Genomic DNA, 21,308 nt, shown 5'->3' with positions numbered 1-21,308 from the left:
GTGTCCTTTGTAGGGACATGGATGCAGCTGGAAAACATCATTCTCAGCAAACTATTGCAAGAACAGAAAACCAAATACCGCATGTTCTCACTCATAGGAGGGAACTGAACAATGAGATCACTTGGACACAGGAAGGGGATCATCACACACCAGGTCCTATTGTGGGGAGGGGCGGGGGAAGGGATAGTATTAGGAGATATACCTAATGTAAATGACGAGTTAATGGGTGCAGCACACCAACATGGCACATATATACATATGTAACAAAACTGCACGTTGTGCACATGTACCCTAGAACTTAAAGTATAACAACAACAAAAAAAAGAAGAAATGTATAAAAATTGCTCCTTGATCCATGGGCTGCACAATGGATGCTGTGTTAGTCGGGATGAAAGCAATATTAATTTCCCTACACATCTCCATCAGCGCTCTTGGGTAATGGGGTACATTGTCAATGAGAAATCATATTTTTAAAGAATTTTTTTTTTTCTGAGCACTAGGTCTCAACAGTGGTCTTAAAATATTCAGTAAACCATGCTATAAACATATGCAGTGTCATCCAGGCTTTGTTTTTCCATGTATGGAGCACAGGCAGAGTAGATCTGACATAATTCCTAAGGGCCCTAAGATTTTTAGAATGGTCAAGGAGCATTGGCTCCACCTTACAGTAACCAGCTACATTAGCCCCTTACAAGGGAGTCAGCCTGTCCTTTGAGCTTTGAAGCCAGGAACTGACTTCTCTCTAGCTTTGACAATCCAGATGGTATCTTCTTCCAATAGAAGGCTACTTTGAATACATTAACAATCTGTTGTTTAGTGTAGCTACCTTCATAAATTATCTTAGCTAGATCTTCTGGATAACTTGCTGCAGCTTCTACATCAGCACTTGCTACTTCATTTTGCACTTTTATGTTATCAAGATGGCTTCTTTCCTTTACTTCCTTCCTTTACATTCACAATTTGGCTGTTTGGCATAAGAGGCCTCGGTTTTAGCCCATACTGGCTTTCTACATGCTTTGTTCCCCAAGCTTAATCATTTCGAGCTTTTGACTTAAAGTGAAAAATGTATGGCTCTTCCTTTTACATGAATACTTCAAGGCCAATGTAGGGTTATTAATTAACCAAATATTAATATTATTGTCTTTCAGGAAAGAGGAAGGCCCAATGAGAGGGAGAGTGATGGGGAACAGCTGATCACTAGAGCTGTCAGAACACAGATTTACTAAGTTCAGCGTCTTCTTGGAGTGCAGTTCATGGCACCTCAGAACAATTACTACAATAACATCAAACATTACTAAACAAAAATCGCCATAACAGATATACTAACAGATGAAAAAGTTTGAAATATCGGGATAATTACCAAAATGTGACACAGAGACACAAAGTGAGCATATGTTCAAAAATTGGCACCAGTAGATTTGCTCAACACAGGGCTGCCACAAAACTTCAATGTGTTAAAAAGGCAATATCTGCACACTGTAATTAAGTGAAGTACAATGAAATGAGACATGCCTTATAGTTAGAAATGAGCAAAGGTCAAAATAATATATCCAAAATGCCTGAAATACATTAGAGGATCTAAAATGCACGTAACATTGACAAATTTACCATTTTGTTATTTGGTTTAAGTTTTCACTAACTTTAATATATTTATGGAGATACTAACATTGCCATAACACAATTAAGAGTTAGTAAATTATCTGGTCTTACTTATGTCTACTTTTGCTCTCCCTATATATCTGTTATGGCCTGAATGTGTTCCCCAAAATTAATGTGATGGAGATTTAATTTAATCACCAATGCAAAAGCATTGGGAGGTGGGGCCTAATGGGATGTATTTACATATTGAGGACTCTGCCCTCATTAATGGGTTAATGCCACTATAAAAAGGGCTTCTGGAATGCATTTGCTCTCTTCTGGTCCTTTATCATGTGAGGACATGGCATTCCTAACCTCTAGAATTGCAGGGAGCATCTTGGAAGGCTGATCAAGGCAGCATCTTAGAAGCAGAGAAACTGGCCCTCAGATGCTGGTGCCTTAATCTTTGACTTCTCAGCCTCCAGACTGTGAAAGAATAAATTTCTGTTCTTTATAAATTACCCAGTCTCATCTATTGTTATAGTAGCAGAAAATGGATTAAGATAATATTTTAAAGTGAAATTATAAGAAGAAAAAGGAGGTACATAAGAAAACATTGTCTTGGCTCACAATCTTAAGGATACACACACAAGCACACATATACACACACATATATGTACATATTTAAACAATGCTACAAGATTACTAAACAGTGACAAGTTACTATGATACCAATCACTGGTTTTGTATCAGTTCAGAAAAAAAAAAATTTTTATTTAGATTATTTTAATTAGATCATACTTTGAAAATATGCTACATGTTGATGTATGTTTAATTATATATTTATTTGTACAAAACAGAACTATTTCCTAGCAAGCAAAAATATCAGATATGAGTTTTCCCTGCAAATGTATGCATGAATATTACTCCAGATTCTAAGGGAAATGGCAAGGAAATGACAGAAAGATGAAAACAAAGAAGAAAAATACAACATTTGTTAAGTGCTTTATAGCCTTCAAAATGTTTTCAGATTCATTAACTCAAATTCCACAAGAGTAGATGAAATTCATTCAAAGAATAATATAGCCTATAAATTACACGTTCCCTTGTGAAACTATTTTAAGATTAACCAGGATTATTGCAGTATTATTACATATGATGGTACTAAACCTTGAACCTAGAGAAATGCTTAAAGCAAAGAATCAAATGAAATGCTTAAATCATAATCATTAATTAATATTGTTTATAGTTCTTTATTAAGATTAATCACTCTTTAAACCTAAAACTCTAATCATTAGAAATGTGACCATGGGAAAGTTGGAATTCTGCATGTCACCTCTTCAATTATAAAACAGGGATAACCCCTTACCTGCTGTAGATAATAGACAAGGAGAGTTAACACTTTGAGGTCCTCTCTGCCTAAAAATTATATTAATCTATAGTTTTATGAATACATTACAAAACTAGTGACCACAAAGTGATGTAAGACCTTCAGGAAGTTTATTTCGCATGAGAATTCTTTTAGAAATATAAAAGGAGGGCCAGGCGCGGTGGCTCATGCCTGTCATCTCAGCACTTTGGGAGGCCAAGGCGGACAGATCACTTGCAGTCAGGAGTTTGAGACCAGCCTGGCCAGTATGGTGAAACTGTGTCTCTACTAAAAATACAAAAATTAGCCAGGTGTGGTGGCGCACGCCTGTAATCCCAGCAACTCGGAAGGCTGAGGCAGGAAGCAGGAGGTTGCACCATTGCACTTCAATCTGGGTGGCAGAGCGAGACTGAAGAAAGAAAAGAGGAGAGGAAAGGGGGGCGGAGAGACGAGAGAGAGAGAAAGAAGGAGACGAAGAAGAGAGAGAGAAAGAAAGAGACAGAAGAAAGGAAAGAAGAAAGAAGAAAGAAAGAAAGAAAGAAGAAGAAGAAAGAAAGAAAGAAAAGAAAGAGGAAGGAAGGAAGGAAGGAAGGAAGGAAGGAGGAAGGAAGGAAGAAGAGAAGGAAGGAGAAGGAAGGAAGGAGAAAGAAAGGGAAAGAAAGAAAAGAGAGAGGGAGGGAGGGAAGGAAGGATATAAATATATCTATGTTTAAAAGATATCTATTATACTGTTGTCTCATACAAGTGATTTATATAAGTGAAATGTGAGTGAAAAGGAAAATTTCATTATGTATTGAAAAATTTTAAAGCAAGCTTTAAAAGGATTGATGATTTCATATGGTAGCTATTTTCGTTTAAACACAATAAAAGGAAAATGGGATAAGTCATATGACAATTTACCAATCATGTTTAATTAAAACATCTTTTCCTCTTCCACCTCCAACTGCTTTGCTATGGCAATGACAAATAAACACTAAACTGAATAAACATTTAATGTGTCAACTCATGTTAAATACAAATTTAACTGCTTTAGGTACAGATACACACACGTATCACTTTCATGAATTTTTAATTTCTACATCATTTTTCTATTATATGTATTGTGTATATATATATATCTATCATAAATATGAAGACATGTTTAGACACACAAATTTTAGAATTATTTATTTTTCAAAATAGCCTGGTTACAATAACTAAACATATTAAGAAAATAAACTTGGATCTACTTGTAAGTCTGTCTTTGTTTATCATTCAACTTTATTGATGTGCAATTTATATACAGTAAAATTCACCCCTTTTTGTTCACAGATTTGTGAGTTTTGACAAATGAATAGTCATGTAACCACTATTACCATCAAGATATACACTATTTTCATCATCCCCCCCCAAAAAAAAATCTGTTGTGTCTCTTTATAGTTAATCCCTGCCTTTCACTGCCAGCTCCTGGCAACTCCTGAGCCTGTTTTCTGTCTCTATAAATTTCGCCTTTTCTAGAATGTCATACAAATGGAATATACAGTATATAGCCCTTCACCTCTGGCTTCTTTCACTTAGCATAATGCATCTGTGATTCATCCATGTTGTTACATATATCTGTAGTTCTGTTACTTTTCATATTGCTAAGTGGTATTCCATTGATTGGATGTATTCCATTATTTATTTACTCATTTAGCAGTTGAAAGGCACTGAGGTTATTTCCTACTTGTAAGTCTTTCTTAACATGGCAGATCATAAGGCAGCATAGTATTGTGGTTAAAAGCTTAGGTTTTTGAGCTAGAAAGATATGAGTTCCAATCTCAGGTCCAATATCAACTTGTACCTTTCAGCAAATTACTTATATTCTTGGAGTTATAGCATTGTTGTGAAGATTAAACTAGTATGTGGCCTGTAAATTGATAAGTGTCTGCTGTTATTATTACTACTGTCCCTAGTGTTCAAACTCTGCTCTACTTCCAGTCTTGAAACTAATCCCAAATTTAACACTGTCTATCACCTTAGAGCTTCTGCTATATTCCTCACTTAAAACAGCCCACCCCTTCTCTCTGCTTGCCTCCTGCAAGATCCAAGTTCCTCTTCCTCCAGGAGGACTTCTCTAACTCACAGTTCACATTGAGATTGCCATTCTGCACATTCTTATAGCAGGCATCATCCAGTCTGGTAGCCACTACTCACATGTGGCTTTATACACTTAAACTAATTACAGTTAAATAAAATTTAAATCCACTTCCTCAGTCACAAGAGCCACATTTCAAGTGCTCAACAGCAAAATGGCTAGTGGCTGCCATATTGGGCAATGAGGATGTTGAATATTTTAATCATCACAGCGATTTCCATTTTAAGTTCTAAGTTAAAAACACTGCCTAACACTTAAAACTATATAATTCTATATAGAATGGAAAAAAGTAATTATCAGCAGACATTGACTGAGCTCCTATTCTGTGCAAGACATTTTACCTTAAGCAATGATACAGCATCTTTCAGGGGAACTTGAACCACCTGGACAATTATATAAAATAAATTTAAAAGAAGAAATGATTACCAAGGTCTGGCAGGTAAAAGAAAAAAAAAAAGTCATTAAAATTTAGAAGTTGGCCAGGCACAGTGGCTCTCACCTGTAACCCTAGTACATTGGAGGCCAAGACGGATGGATTGCTTGAACCCAGGAGTTCAAGACCAGCCTAGGCAACATGACAAAACCCTCAACTCTATAAAAAATACAAAAATTAGCCAGATGTGGTGGTGCACACCTGCAACCCCGGGTACTTGAAAGGCTGAGGTGAGAGGATCACCAGAACCTGGGAGGTCGAGGCCACAGTGAGACACAATTGCACCAAAACACTCCAGCCTGGGTGCCACAGTGAGATCCTGTCTCAAGAAACAAAACAAAAAAGTTTAGAGGCATGTGTGGTGGCTCACACCTAAAATCCTAACACTTTGGGAGGCCAATTGAGCTTAGGAGTTCATCACCAGCCTGGGAAACATACCAAGATCTTGCCTCTACGAAAAATAAAGTAATTGGCAGGGAGGGTAAAGCAGGAAGATCCACTTTGTCAAAAGATCTACAGAATCACAAAACAATGTTCTGCCTAGATTTGTCTCAAGCTAAAGGTGTCTCAAGGAAAAGGTAAGCTTTTAAAGTCCAAACCTTGAATGAGAAAATAATTGTGTTTTCAGAGAAGAAGGCAAAGCAAAGACAACAACAGTTAAATTTGACTGCTGGAAGACTCATTTCAGAATATACCTTAAAAAGTCACTATATGTCTCATGAATGAATCCAGATACTATTATCACCCACCCCTCTGGCACAAGGTCATGACTCACTGTCTGAAACCACAATGCTTATAGAATCCTCAAACGTTCAAGGGTAACTACATTTGGTTCAATTCAGCAATGGAAAGAGAGCTCATTAAGAATTCCCCATTTTCCCCACTACAGTCCCTTACCATGAGAAGCCACCTACAACTGCCAGAGCTGATGGGATTATTCCACTTTTATCTTCTCAAGGAGGATTCTGAGAACCACTGAAGGGTGAGTTTAAAGGTGAATCATCAAAGCCAGTTTAAATGTTTTGAAAAGATTAAGGCATGAAATTATCATTTACAATGCACTTGCCTTAGAAGATCCTGGTTTTCTACTTTTCCATTTACACAAGAATGTCAGGAGATCCTCCTGAGAGGAAGCAGAATGTTAAGATACCCTGGGAAGTCAGAGTCATTACTATCACTCCCAAGGCAGCTATAATGGCAGGAGAAAAGTATCCAGTGTAAATAGTTTGCCACAGCGGAGCCTTACGTTACTATATACACAACATGGGATTTAGGGCAACATCCATATGCCAATCCCAGTTCTATCACCGTCTAGCTGGGTGACCCTCATTTAATTCCTTAATTTCTCCTGTCATCAGTTTATTCATCTGTAAACTGGGGTAACACTGTCCTTAACTACTTTGATGGAGTGTTGTGATGGTCAAATGAAATAATGGCTGGGAAAACACTTTGCAATCTGTAGATCACTGTGCACATGGGAACTATTATCTGGTCTTTTCCCCTAAAACACTGCTCCTTGGAGTTCACTTAGCCTGGGATTTTCCAACTTCACTTCTAAAAGAACATTTTTGGAGCTACTCAAATGAAGACTTAGACAAAATATGAGTATCTGTTTTCTGCTTTTTTTCTGATCCAAGGAACTTGCTTCCTTTCACAGATTTAGCTCTTTGTGTCATTAACTAAACTTAAATCATGCCTAAAGACTTACTTGTTTGGCAGCATAGTTTAATATCCTGTTTGGTTTGATTTTTAAAATTCTTTTGTAAAGCACTCCAAGATGTTTGCATGAAGATCACTCAACAAATGGAAGCCTCTCTCGAATAATACACACACAAGGACACACCCACATCAATGAGAAGAAACATAACACAGACTTTTGTTAACTTGGTAAAACAAGTGCTCAAAAAAGAATTCCTAAAATTACATTCGATGCCACACTGTATGACCTTTTCTTGACCGAGAGAGCCTTAACCCCGTCAAAACTGCTTTAAAGCTAAGGTAATCTGGTAGAATTCAAGTCCACCAACTTATATAGAGAAATGTAAGTGTATGCTTCAACACAGACACAATATTTTCCATGAAGCAGGCATCCTGGCAAGTAAAAATTCCCCCGTGTTTCAGCATGTATCGAGAGACTCACCATCAGATCCTGAACTGCGTTACATAAGCACAATACCCTTATTGTTAGCAGCTGTGTATTGGTCAGCATTGCACAACTGACCAGGTGCATGGCAGGATGGAGTTTTGTCTTTATCCAAAGATTCAGAGTAGATGGGCTCAGGACTCGCTCTATGAAGGCAATACATTAATTCCAAGCCATCAGGATTATTATAACCCACAAGATACTTTGTCAATTTATGCATATGTGGCAAAAATTAACGCATGTAGTAGATACCAAAAGAGCCATTGGTTTAATGTGGAAGCATTCTTTTCACTTCTGAATGTTCAAGAATTCATTTTAAATGTAACTATCTGGATGTGAAGGTAAAATAATTGACTCGATGACACTAAATATCATCAGACAATTCCAGGGAAGACATATTCAAACTACCAACGGCAAGGGTATGTGATTTTCAATGATCACTTTAGGATAAAGGTATAATACTAAAAAGTATTCATTAGAAAAGCCAAGGAAAGATCAATCCATATAGGAAAGAAGAGTTTCTAAAATTGAAAAAAAAAAAAAAATTGAAAATTTTATCTCCCTCTATACTCAAGAAAAAACTTCAATTACTTGAAATTAACAATGAAGATTCTGACTTTTCTATTGCCTTATGACAGGATTTCAAAGGCTGTTTTCTCACCTTTGCTCTTTACTTGAGTTTAAATACTTTAAAGTATATTTTCCTTTACGGATGTACCACCCCATTCAATTCATTTATTGATTTCAAAAGCTTCCAATACCAGCTAGTTGTTATTTAAGGGTACTATGCTGCAAGGCAAATTATTGAGCTGCTAATTTTTGTGTTCCGTATTTTCACAGTCAGTTTTTTTGTTATTACGTTGATTTAGTTTTTAAGAAATGTTTACTTATATATAAAATACAGCTGATCCAAAATTCCTTAAGAAAATAAATGACAATATTTAGGATATACTAATAATATCAGCATTACTATTACAGAAAATGCCCTGTATTGACATTATTAAACCACTTTTCTAAACTTTTTGGATACAGAACTAATGTATCCTGAGTATGTGCTCTGTGACAGCCATGGAGTTAAGGGCCCACCCATTGAGGAAGCTACAATGAGTTTCCTCAATGTATAGATGAGGAAGTTGAAGCAAAGTCATTAGAGAAAGCTGAAGTTATTTACTCCAGAGCACTTACTCTGCACCAGCAACCTAACGATGAGGGTGTTTGCAGCTGCAATTAACAGAGGATGAGCAGGACTTCCGCTCTAGCATACGAAGAAAGGAACTCCATTTTCAAGTTTAGGCCACAAGCTTACCTTCAGGACAGGTAAAAATAGTGTCTACAAGTAGAGGATTATCAAATACCCAAATTATGAATTACATTTATGGCACTTTTATTTATGAAAAACATTCAACTCAAGACCCTGTGCCTCAATTATAATAGTTTAGTGGCAAAATATTGACTAATTTCAGTTCTGCCTGTGAAATAATAATGGAATTCAAATATCTCATTGTTGAGAGACACTAAAACCAGTACGCAATTTATTAATATGGTCTCAGTTAGGAAATCATGTACAGATTATACCAACAAAGTATGCACTTCACAATACTGCAAGTAACACCATTTTGAAGAGTATGGACTCCACATTCAGACTCTATTTTAGCTTGTAATTTGTGATGACCTTACAGAAAATGGAATGGTTTTGTGTTTGTTTATTGTTTCTGAAAGCAATCTCTCTTGGTGACTCTTCTTTATTTTTGTTATAGAGACCGATGTCTGTTTGTCCAGAACTGTAATTTACGGTAAGTTCTGGGTGAGACTGTGCATGTCCCTGTTCAATACTTTCAGTACCAAAGTGGAAAGAAGAAAGATTGTATTTCCTTCCTTGTTTTATTTTATGTTTCCTTTCTCTGTTTTATTTCCTCAGATTAGTCATGCAGGAGCAGGGACATTTATTTCTGTGCCCAATGATCTCTTCTATTTAATTTCTTAGGCCAGTTATTACAAATAAAGAAGTGACTTGGACTCCTTGAGATTCTCTCTGGTCACTTTCCAGGTGGACTTTTCTTTCCCGGCTGTAAATGGCAAAATGAGCAGAGCCTCCATAAATTAGGCACTATTTGTACTACATCTTGCAGAAATTATTTAAATATTCTAGCCTATGGGTGTTCCTATTTCTTACTTCCTCTGCAAATGGTCTTTGATAGATATCAGGGGAAAAATATACACACACACATCATTTGGAAGATAGGGTGTTAAATATGCATGATAAAATCACGGTCTTGAAAGAAAAATAAAGTAACCCTCCACAATTACTCCATGTGGCTTCCTTCATGATGAATGTATTTTAGGGAAAATTAATTTCCATATCTTTCCACAAGAAAACAATAAAAACTAGAACAACAAGTTACTTTACCTCTTCTGCCTTTAGTTTTAAAAGTAAATGAAGGTATGTCAAGTTTGCAGATTTTCTGGAAATCCTGAAATGAAAAGTACTCCTTAGCTGGCTAACTACCTCCTGGCTTAAATTTCACTTAGGTGCTACATTTCCTCATCTAAATTATGTTCCTCACATCAGTCTCTTATAGCACCATTTTCATTCTTGTATGACCATACCTGCAATTATAGAGTTTTTAATTTCCTACCTCCACAAGTTAATTGTAAACTCTTTTTCTTAAATTTTATTTTAACCATTATACCCAGTGCCTATCACAGTACCTGGTACATAATACACACTCAATAAATATGTATTGAATTAATGATTAAATAAATAGTGAAGCAGACAACAGGGATTTTTACTGCTTAATGAAGTAAAATATAGTGTCATAATGTCTCGCTAGTACATCTTCACACTAATCTAAAATTACAGTCATGTGTTGCTTAACAACAGGAATTCTTTCTGAAAAATGTGTTATTAGGCATTTCATCATTTTGCAAACATTATAGACTGTACTTACACAAATCTATTAATAGATGACATAGTCTACTATACACCTAGGCTATATGGTACAGCCTGTTCTTAGGCTACAAACCTATACGTATCACTGCGCTGAATACTGTAGGCGATTGTAACAAAATGGTATTTGTGTATCTAAACATAAAAAAGTACAGCAAAAATTTAGTTGTAATCTCATAGAACCACTGTCCATGTGGTCTGTCATTGACCGAAACATCATACATGGCACATGACTGCCCATATTAATCAAGAAATGTCCTGTGCCTTTCTCTTAACCCACCACAATGTCTCTGCTTTGTGAAGTCATGATGGTCTAATTTCTTACTGAGGCTCCAAACAAAATGCAAGGTAAGGCCAAATATACCACCTGGGATATTCTGAAGTTCTGGTTTGACCTTTCACAGCATGGCCTGGGTATTGGGAGATGTGATGTTAAATATGTGTGATAAAATGAAAGCAATTCAAAAGACAATACAGCTAGGTAGATGTTATACCTAAGCAAGCTACAAGTCTTCTAGCACTGTTCTTAAACTTTCTTCACTAATAACACAAATAGTTTAAATGCTAATAGGACATATTTTAAATATATTTTCTAAGTATTATAGAATGGTCTCTACCTTTCAGCAAACTATCATTTCATATGAAAGAGACAGACTAATTGATCAAGAGATAGATAAATGTATATATGTATGATATTTATGTACTATATATACACAATATTACATACTATGTACATATTCTATGTATTGCATATTGAAAAATATACCTTGTTCACGCTCATGTTTCGCTCAAGTAATGGATTTCTCTTTATAATTTTGCACTGCAAAAACAAAGCTCTAGATGAAACATTTCCAGTGACTTAATCATTAGAGACATAATAAAACTAGATAATTTAGGCAAATGTTGAGGTTTCTTTCCTCACAGTGTCTATGTGGCTATGCAGATTGTTTCATATCATTGGATAAGTTACTTTACAATTATCTCTTTAATCTTAGAATAAACCTGACCTGATAGGTGAACTATTTCAGAAGGAACGGCAGGAGGAAGAAATGCTGACTTTGCCTAATCCCTAAACCATCCTACTCTGCTCCAGGTAGGGCTCCTTACGAACAGTACAGGGACTGTGCTTTGGCCTCACATTGGGTGTGTCAGCTAAGGTCCTCAAGACTCTGCAGTGTCATTCACGTGGCCTGCAATGCTCTAGTCCTGACCTCTCCAACAAAGTTCCCGCTTCCTTTAAATATCTGCTGTTGAGCATTACACTGTCTCCTGACTAAAGCCCTCTGGAATCTAGACACCCACGTGCTACAGCACCCCCACACCATTTATGTCTGTTTCCATAAAAATAGATGTCCACTTGTTTACATGTTTGCTCTGTGTCCTTTCATGTGTCTGTCTGGCTGAAGGGAAGGACTGCAGAGTATTTCCTGCAACCCAACCACAACAGGAAGACTCGGCTCTATCCTTGGACCACCAAGGGCATCCCAGTGTGGGCCTGACGTGTGGGGGTGAAAGCTGCATGGTCTCCCAGCTTCTCAATGGCCCCAAGTTGCCAGTGAAAACAGAAGAAATTCACAAAGCCCAGAAACCATGGCTCAGGTTGTCATAAGGCAGGGTTGAACTGTTAACTTCAGTTTCTATAGATCACTAAGTTCATCTAACCATGGAAATGTGATGCTGGTAACTGCCAAGAAAAGGTGAGATGCCAGTGACGGTCTTCAAGTGGTAAAATGTGTCCTCTCGATTGATTTCACCATTTACTTTTCTGATGTTCTAATGGCAGATCACAAAAAGTTATTTTTAAAAAAAGAAGTAGTCCACTAGACGGTGAGCTCTATGAGGTCAGAAAGGACTACTATTTTGTCTATTGTTGTCATTATTGTTGTTGTTCATTACCGTACTGTTCCTGGAGCCAAGCACGGTACTCAACACATTGCAGGCATGAATTAACATTTATTGGGTGCTTACATGTTTTAGACACTTCTGAGAACTGGTAATACTGTGATAAATAAGACAAAGCTCTTGCTTTCATGGAGCTTACATTCTATTGGGGAAAGGAAAAAATAAATAGAATTAAATGAAAAAGAAAATATCAGAAACGGACAAGTATCAGGGAAAGCAGGTGGCGGCGAATTTAAATGGCACGGATAGGAAGGATAGGTCTTTTTCATTGCATGACTGGAGCTAGCTATGAGAAGATCACAAGACTTCCCATACTTGAGTGCCTAAGAGGATCGCCTGAGGAGTTGAGGACTATCAAGGCCTTGGCTACATTCTCAGAGATTCTTTTCACTGGGTTTGGGAGGTGGGGTCCTGCATATTGGTATTTTCTAAATGTTCCCCAGCTGATGCTAATAATCAGGACTGAGAACCACCGAAGAGGAAAAATGTTCCAGGCAAAGGAAGAGCTAGTACCAAACTCTTCCAAAACTCTTCCAATGAGGGGTGAGGCTTGCGATTAGAGCAGTGGTTGACAAACCTCTAATTGTAATCATCTAGACAGCTTTTAAACATCCAGATGCCCACACCACACCCCAAACCTGTTAAATAGAAGGCAAGGGGTGGAGGTGGGGCCAAGAGGAGTGAGGAGTGGGAAGCAGTAGTTTCGAAAAGTACTCAGGAGTTTTCAATGTACTGTCAAGTGACCAGACCTAGTCCTGCTCTTCCCAGGACAAAGGGATTTTCAGGGACATGAAAACTTCAGTGCAAAAACTGGGGTTGTCTCTGGCAAACGAGGATAATTTGTCACCAGGGTTAGACAAGTCATTCTCAAAGAATGGTCCTATGGCATCAGAAACGCCGGGGTGAGGCCCCACAATCTGTGTCATAACAGCCCCTCTACATGATTTTGATGTAGACTAAGGTTTGAGAACCAAAATGTTAGAGTAATGGAGAAATCTATGTCTACAGTGTACACAGAGAAGGGGGTAATGGTTTGAAGAATTAATGAATAAATCAATTCACTCATCAGGAAATATATGTTGATAATGTCTAAACAGTGGGATGAATATTAAAGTCTTTGATTTTATGAATGTATAAGCCAGTAGAAAGGCATATTTTGCTCAAGCAATAAAACAAATGTTTAGAGTTTTTAAACAATCAAAAGCAAATCAGCATAAGGCTCAAACTGCTGTGAAACTCCTTAGAATAGAGTACCTTGATAATATGATGCCAAAAGAAAACTACTTACAGTTTTAAAAAAAAAAAAAAGTGTACTGGAAAGCAAAGGGGAAATTCCAGAAAGGAGAGAGCCCAAAATGTAGAGTCTATAAACTTTGTTCCCACTGTGGCTGACCCCTGTGAAGTGTATATAGCACTGGCAGCTAAAGCTAATAAGAACTAACCCAAGATTTGAGGTGAGAGAAAGAGTTTACAGTTTGGGTCCAGCAAAATCAAGTGACTATTTTTTAAAAACAGCACTCTTCAGGGGAGTATATCAAAATACAGAGTCTCCACAAGAGATCATTCATCACTAGAAAACATTTACTAAATTTACTCAACTGCTCCCAACATGCCACACACACACACACACACACACACACACACAAAATCCAGGAAAATATGAGATTTGCAAGAGAAATGACAAATAATGGAGACCAATTACAAGATACCCAGATATTAGTACTAACGTCTTGGGATGCTTCCACCCAATCTTCCTTCCCTCTCTCCTCCACTCAGAGTAGACATGCGTGAGTTTCAGCAGCTCTCTCAGTCTTTTCCAGCTCCTGGCCTCATTTTCTCTCACAGGTGTTTCCTCTATTAACATTCTTGCAAGTGGTACCTGCCTCTCTGAGGATCCAGTTACACAACTGATATAGGAAAGCTTAAAATATGAACTACTGCTCTAGTAATGGTTCTCAAACTTTGGTGGTCTTGACACACAGGTCTTATTAAAACACAGTTGCTGGGCTCCAGCTGAGAGATCTGGATTCTGAATTTTTATGTCTAACAAGTTCCCAGGTAATCCTGATGCTTCCAGTCTGGGCTACACTTTGAGAACCACTGGTATAAGCATCACTCCCCTTGGCCCCAGGACAATAGGATGATAAGGGATCTCACCAATCACTTTTCCTTGTTTGTTTTCTGAATTATTTCCTGGGTGAAATCTGACACTTGAGCATCTGTTGTTAGAGGGAAGGTGAAGCATAGGAAGCAGGGACCAGGCCTTCTCCCCTACTGCAACCAGAGCAACTCTGCTACTATCTGTTTCATATATTGATATTTTATTTGATAAAAGAGTTCAGATGGTAAGAAAAATATTTGAAAACAATGACTTTAACAAAACTCAGCCAAGCTGTGGCCTATACAAATCAAAGACAATCCTGGCAACTCTTGCCTCTGGTAGGGTTTACCAGCTGGACTACACGGACCAGTAGCTACATTACGAACAGCCATGCCCTATGCCCTTGCACTAACTTTCACATGAGTAAGTCTGCAGTAACACTTAGGTCTCCCGAGAGCCTCCGATTTCCTTGACTCACATGTTCCCTGCTCTCAACACATGGGAGAGACTTTTTATCCTTTTGGTGGAACAAAATAGCTTCTAAGCAAACCATATCGAAGAAACACTTTCCTCTGGTGAAGGCAGACCTTTTTCCCTTTCTTCTTTCACTGTTGCCCCTTCAAAACCTGCTTCCCTTGTTTGACAACTGCAAGGGAGAAGACAAATAGTAATCAAACAGTTCAAAGCTGCAGGCAGGATCAACCTTCAGGCTGCTGCTGTTCTATCAACAGATAAACACTTCTCATCACTTTTAATTCTTTTAAACACATTCCTGCTCTGCCTCTAGAGCTGAGTTATTCAAAAAGCTAAAAAGTTTCCTGCGTCTTTTTTATTGTATGTAAATGAAAGGGCCTGCCTTTTACTTTTCAGTACTGATAGATGCAAAACATGAGCAACAGTGAATTATAAAGGACTGATTGTCACAACTCAGTGACACTGTCTAGTTTTTACAACATGGGAGAAGCATTACACAGTTACATATAACTCTTTTTTTGTTTGTTTGTTTGAGACAGTCTCACTCTGTCACCCAGGCTAGAGTGTAGTGGCACGATCTCGGCTCACTACAACCTCCCCCTCCTGTTTCAAGCAATTCTCCTGCCTCAGCCTGCTGAGGGCACCACCATGCCTGGCTAATTTTTGTATTTTTAGTAGAGACAGGGTTTCACTATGTTGGCCAGGCTGGTCTCAAACTCCTGACTTCAGGTGATTCACCTGCCTCAGCCTCCCAAAGTGCTGGGATTACAGGCATGAGCCACCACACCCAGCCTCATAAAACTCTTAACTCTTCAGGTATAAGTGATGGAAACCTAAGACATTTTTAGCTTTTTTTTTTTTTTTTTAACCATTTAAATATTGCCACTTAATGAACCAATAGGACTTCTGAGATTAAAAGATGTGGGGTGGGGGGAAGTAGATGCAATGTATGTTTGCTATTACACAGAAGTTCTGACAATTTGGTGGGAGGAAGCTACTAGGCATCAACTTCTTCCACATTTTGAATCAACTAGTAATTTGAATATGCCATCCCCCTCTTCTTCACTATCCTGGGATAATTACGAACTACCTTTCAGTGGTCAGTTTTTTTTTTTTAAAACATTGGTAAGAAATTAAATCAGACAAGTGATAAATAGAAAATAAGGCAACAATAACAGAGAGCTGAGGGGGCCTAAATCCTCTTCTTTAAAAAGTATAACAGTTTAAACTTTCATATTGATAGTGATGACTTTTGGAGGGGTATGTTTGAGGCAGACAATCCAAAGAATGTACTCCAAAACTTCTCCCAACCCCACCCCTCCCGCCTCCCCGCCCACCATCCTGCTTCTCTCCTGCTGAAGTATAGGCATACTGAAAAAATCTGCTTAATGAGTTAAGGAGGGATGCAGAGGCAGCAGGATGGAGGGGTGGAGATCTTAAACACTGGTTCAAATGGTCAAGTTTGAATCTCAGATTTAGCCGCTCAGTAGACTTTAGAAAAGATGTGCCCTCTTTCTGCTCTGTTTCTGTATCCAGGTATCAGTGAGGCCAACCTAACTCTCCAGGATTGTTGTGAAGATTTCATGGCATAATGTCCACAGAAGCAAATCCTACGGTTATTTGTAACACAATACTTGATGCTCAGTAAATATCAGTTAAAAAGTAGGAAGCTGATTCGTAATCTTTTGAAAGATTAAATTAACAGGCACAGCCAGGCACGGTGGCTCACGTCTGTAATCCCAACACTTTGGGAGGTCAAGGCAGGCGGATTGCCTGAGGTCAGGAGTTCGAGACCAGCCTGGCTAACATGGTGAAACGCTGTTTCTACTAAAAATTCAAAAATTAGCAGGGTGTGGTGGCATGCTGTAATCCCAGCTACTTGGGAGGCTGAGGCAAGAAATCTCTTGCAGTTTGCAGTGAGCCGAGATCACACCACTGCACTCCAGCCTGGGCAACAGAGCAAGACTCTGGCTCAAAACAACAACAACAACAACAAAACAAACAACAACAACAACAAAACTAACAGGCCCACATTCAGGATGACATAATGTATCTTCACAAATTAAACTGGAAATAAGGGTTAAAACAGTCTTAAGTTATGTAGGGGTTTGTTCTATAAGGAATTTCATTTGCTATATTGGAGAACTGGGGATAAAAAAAGATAAATGAATGAATAAATAAATACAATAGAATGTAGGAGTGCTCACACTTCCATATACAAAGGCTTGCTGGAGTAGAGAGAGGAGCAGCTGCCAAGGGTGAGGGGAGGTGAGTATCCAGGGGAGGTTTTGCTCTGCACAGAGACTCACAGAGGACTTGAGCCCTGGTTATAAGTGGAATTCATCACACAGATGTAGTGGGGTAGGGGGCAGGGAACGGTGAGCATACCAGACTGAAATTATATGTGCTTATATAACATATGACTTCAGAATAACACAATTTCATCAATTTGCCATGAAAAACAAGTACAAGAAACATCATAGGTGAATAAAACTTGCCCATTTATAACAGGCAGTTTTAAGCAGAAGAAAATGGAGAAAATAAGAAACATGAACAAGGCTCTCAAATTGTGTGCTACAGAGGAAAGAGAGCCAGGAGGTCAACAACCTGCTCAAGTCCAGCTCTACCAGATGCTACCTGGGGGATCTTAGACAAATCTCCTCAAACTCTGAGCCTCAGTTTTCTCATCTCCAAAAACTCAGAGTTGGCTTAGCAGATCATTAAGGCATCTGCCATTTCTAAAAACCATAGGACACAATGAAAATCAAAGCTCTACTTCTACATATCTATTAATTAAAAGAGATCAGTGAAGAATCTGCTGCTTCTTTTGAAAAATCACTGTTTTGAAACCTTACTTCACCGCACAAAACAGATTATACACCTATAAATTTTATGTCTATATGTATGGATGGATGTGTGTGTGTGCATGAGTGTATGTGTGTTGCAGCTTATTACTAGGGGAAAAATAGACTGGATTAAGTCACACCTGGGTAAGGTGGATGGGGAGGGAGGGATGGGAAGGAAAAGGAATTTGAAATGTCTGCAGAGCTCATTAGTGCCCTGATACCAAATGATTCAAGGACATCTTTGGCTTTGATTCAAACAGTTGTTCTGTTCTGAGTAACATGACGACAATCTAAAGATCCACAGCTGGCCTCTGGAAAATCCTGTCGGATTCTCCTGTTATAAAAGTAACAGATTTGCTGTATTGGTTGGATGATACAGGACCATTTCAGAATGAATCCTGTCAAAGCCAGGGGCCCAGAGGAGCTGCTTCCTAAAGCAGTTTTGGTAGAAGATGGGATTTGTTTTTAAGTTGCTCTGGTATTAAGAAAGGCTGAGCAAGCAGTTTTGAGGGGTCACAGCTCAAGCTGAAACAAAAAGTGAACATTTGTGTTTAGACATTGTGATGGGGTGCATTTTTGTTACTCTACTCTACGTCTTCAGTCCCGGGGTTTCTCAGTCCACTCTCCAAATAACGCAGAGGACAGACGACATCAAGATGAATCACGTGCCTCCGCGCATATATCCTGTCTTCTCTTCTTTCGCAGAAGTTTGATGCCACAGTGGATGCTACCAATGACACCGTTTGATTTGGAAATAAGGAGATAAGCCCAAGTTTTTCTCGGACACACCCTTCAGCCTTCGTTCATCACAGCATCCCTGAAATTGAAAGCCAGCAGCGACCCGAGGCACCATCAATTTAGCTGCTTATTCCTAAGAAAAAGTTTAATACTTTAAACATTAGGATAATATGAGATTAACATCATAAATTTATTCCAGAGGCATGAGGGATTTTCCCCAGATTCTTTTTTCCACCTTTGCTTTTTAAACTGAAGACAATCCTCATTAAAGTTAGACACAGATTAATCTAATACATCATTTCCACTACTTGCTGGGGGGCTCAGGGATTGTTATATCACACGGCACGTGCTCTCCTTACATGTAAGGTCCTCCCCTCCAACTCCTCACCTCTCCTTCCTTAGATCCCAGAAAGCTCTGACCACCAATGAATGGAACTTGAGCCACCTGAGAGCCAGTGATACCAAAATATTTCTAGGAATGAATTTATCTCTTTTAAATACAAACTCTAAGCCCTGCGGAATTTCTTTTCCTTGGGGAGGCAAAAGAAATATTTTCCTTGCTGCCACATCAATAAATTTTCTTTCTTCCCCCTGAATTTTTACAGCCAATTTTCTACACTCAAATTTGCATGCCTGGTGTAAATTTCCAGGAGCTTTCCTCCTGTAAAGCCAGTGTCTCATACACCTCCCAGCAAACACTGACCACATCCTGAACGAAGCTAAGCACTATGTAATGCTAAGCAGACCTGGGCCCGCAGGAAACAAGATGCCACATTTGGGACAGCTGTCAGCACTCATCCAACGCCCTGCCTTCCACTCGTTCATCCCTGCAATTAGTGAGGAGTGAGGTTTGGAGGTAAGTGGACAGCTTCTGACTCCCAAAGCAAATGAGAGCAGTCACTTGATTGCTATTTTGCAAATACTTTGCTGAGGTTGACCACTGTCTGAAACAATTTAATTTCTATGTAAGTGTTGCTTACTAACCCTTTTCTCCGGAGACACCTGAACATCATTTTACACATTCCTACATAATCCCAAAGAATTTAAGAATACCACAGATTCACACTTTATTTTTAAGTAACTGGTGCCTGATAAAAGCTTTTCTGAAGACAGAAAAGTAGCTTAGTGGTGGTGCTTGATCCATTTAGCAAATATTTAAGTCAGATTCAAGCCAATGAATTTTTTTCATTGATGTGTTCATTCAAAAAACATTTTATTGAGCATTTATTTTGCTCAAAATAGTATGTCAAATGCTGTAGTTGACATGAAAACAGAAGCAACAGCTTCTCCCTTAAGAGATTTTTTTTTTTTTTCTGTATCAAAGGTTTATTTGGAAGCTTCTGAGTATGAGGGTACTTGCATCAAACGAGGATTCAAGTGGAGGAGGGGAGGAAAAAATGTGCTTGTCAGTTTGGAAAGTCACAGAGAGTTTATCATTCTATAATTAGATTAGGAGGAAAATGAAGAACCCACTGGTAGCAGGAAGAAGCAAGAGTCTTTTAGGGTCTGGCATTTGATGAGATAGGTATTCAGTTACTGTGCATTTCCATTGTTTTTCCATGGCAAAACATACGGCAGAGATTTGGGAACTCGCAAGCCTGAAGCTAGGTTATTCTTATGTTCCGTAACTATATTGCTTGCAGGGCTGTTATTGTCAGAGTAGTGAGTTGTGCCCCAGACAAATGGGGTGCTGGTCTGTTCCCACAAATCTTTATCCCAGTCTTCATCACAAGGAGGGCACTGCCAAGTGCTCTCAGCCAGAGTCTCTTGTCTAAGGCTCCTGGTTTGGTTTACAACATCTTGCTCAATACAACTTCTGTCATCACAGCTTGAGATATGATGACTAATTTCTGCTCGAGGAACCTGGTGGTGAGCATTGAAGGGACAAGTAGCCAATTTGCTTGCAACATCAGGATGATTCTTTCTGCACTTGATGATAAGGAAACCTGCAAGCCCTGATTTGATGGTTTTTGTCATAGGGGCATTGCAATAGCTTCTCAGGGTCCAGGGAGTCAGTGTAAGTTTCTTCCATGTTGGAAATGAAGGAGCTGAATCCAAGTGCTTGGTGGACACACACCTTCCTCACAGTCACCTTCCTCCCACGCACTCCCCAGCAACGGTCACTTATGGCGCGTAACGTTTAGTTTTGGGCCTACACCTCCCCTCCCCCTGCCAGTCGCGAAAGACTTGACCACGTAACGAGCCCAACTCCCCCGAACGCCGCCCGCCGCTCGCCATGGATGCCGGTGTGACTGAAAGTGGACTAAATGTGACTCTCACCATTCGGCTTCTCATGCACGGAAAGGAAGTAGGAAGCATCATTGGGAAGAAAGGGGAGTCGGTTAAGAGGATCCGCGAGGAGAGTGGCGCGCGGATCAACATCTCGGAGGGGAATTGTCCAGAGAGAATCATCACTCTGACCGGCCCCACCAATGCCATCTTTAAGGCTTTCGCTATGATCATCGACAAGCTGGAGGAAGATATCAACAGCTCCATGACCAACAGCACCGCGGCCAGCAGGCCCCCGGTCACCCTGAGGCTGGTGGTGCCGGCCACCCAGTGCGGCTCCCTGATTGGGAAAGGCGGGTGTAAGATCAAAGAGATCCGCGAGAGTACGGGGGCGCAGGTCCAGGTGGCGGGGGATATGCTGCCCAACTCCAC

General features: G+C 39.1%; 2 protein-coding genes and 1 long non-coding RNA gene across 5 annotated transcripts in view; 1 reads left to right on the top strand and 2 right to left on the bottom strand.

The window, feature by feature from the left end:
* Positions 1 to 12,431, top strand: part of LOC108526585 (uncharacterized) — a 21,542-nt gene extending 9,111 nt beyond the window's left edge. Inside the window, exons 3-7 of one of the 2 annotated variants that reach the window (XR_001884561.1) lie at positions 1,149 to 1,384; positions 6,386 to 6,478; positions 9,397 to 9,432; positions 11,582 to 11,679; positions 11,993 to 12,431. This is a non-coding gene — a long non-coding RNA (uncharacterized LOC108526585). The remainder of the gene's footprint in view (positions 1 to 1,148; positions 1,385 to 6,385; positions 6,479 to 9,396; positions 9,433 to 11,581; positions 11,680 to 11,992) is intronic. The other variant, XR_001884562.1, reaches the window with a different exon arrangement.
* SUGCT (succinyl-CoA:glutarate-CoA transferase) overlaps positions 1 to 21,308 on the bottom strand; it is a 732,347-nt gene that overhangs the window by 279,321 nt on the left and 431,718 nt on the right. The gene's annotated exons all lie outside the window — the stretch shown is intronic.
* Positions 19,958 to 20,871, bottom strand: LOC108526584 (gametocyte-specific factor 1-like). Its single transcript, XM_017867387.1, is given in 2 exon segments — positions 19,958 to 20,580; positions 20,582 to 20,871. Coding segments are annotated over 2 exon segments (498 nt in total). The 5' UTR covers positions 20,680 to 20,871; the 3' UTR covers positions 19,958 to 20,180.

Source organism: Rhinopithecus bieti, unplaced genomic scaffold (assembly GCF_001698545.2).
Source record: "Rhinopithecus bieti isolate Rb0 unplaced genomic scaffold, ASM169854v2 scaffold_2439, whole genome shotgun sequence".
NCBI lineage: Eukaryota > Metazoa > Chordata > Mammalia > Primates > Cercopithecidae > Rhinopithecus > Rhinopithecus bieti.
Note: the sequence above shows the minus strand (reverse complement) of the source record. Positions and strands in the feature narration are given on the sequence as shown.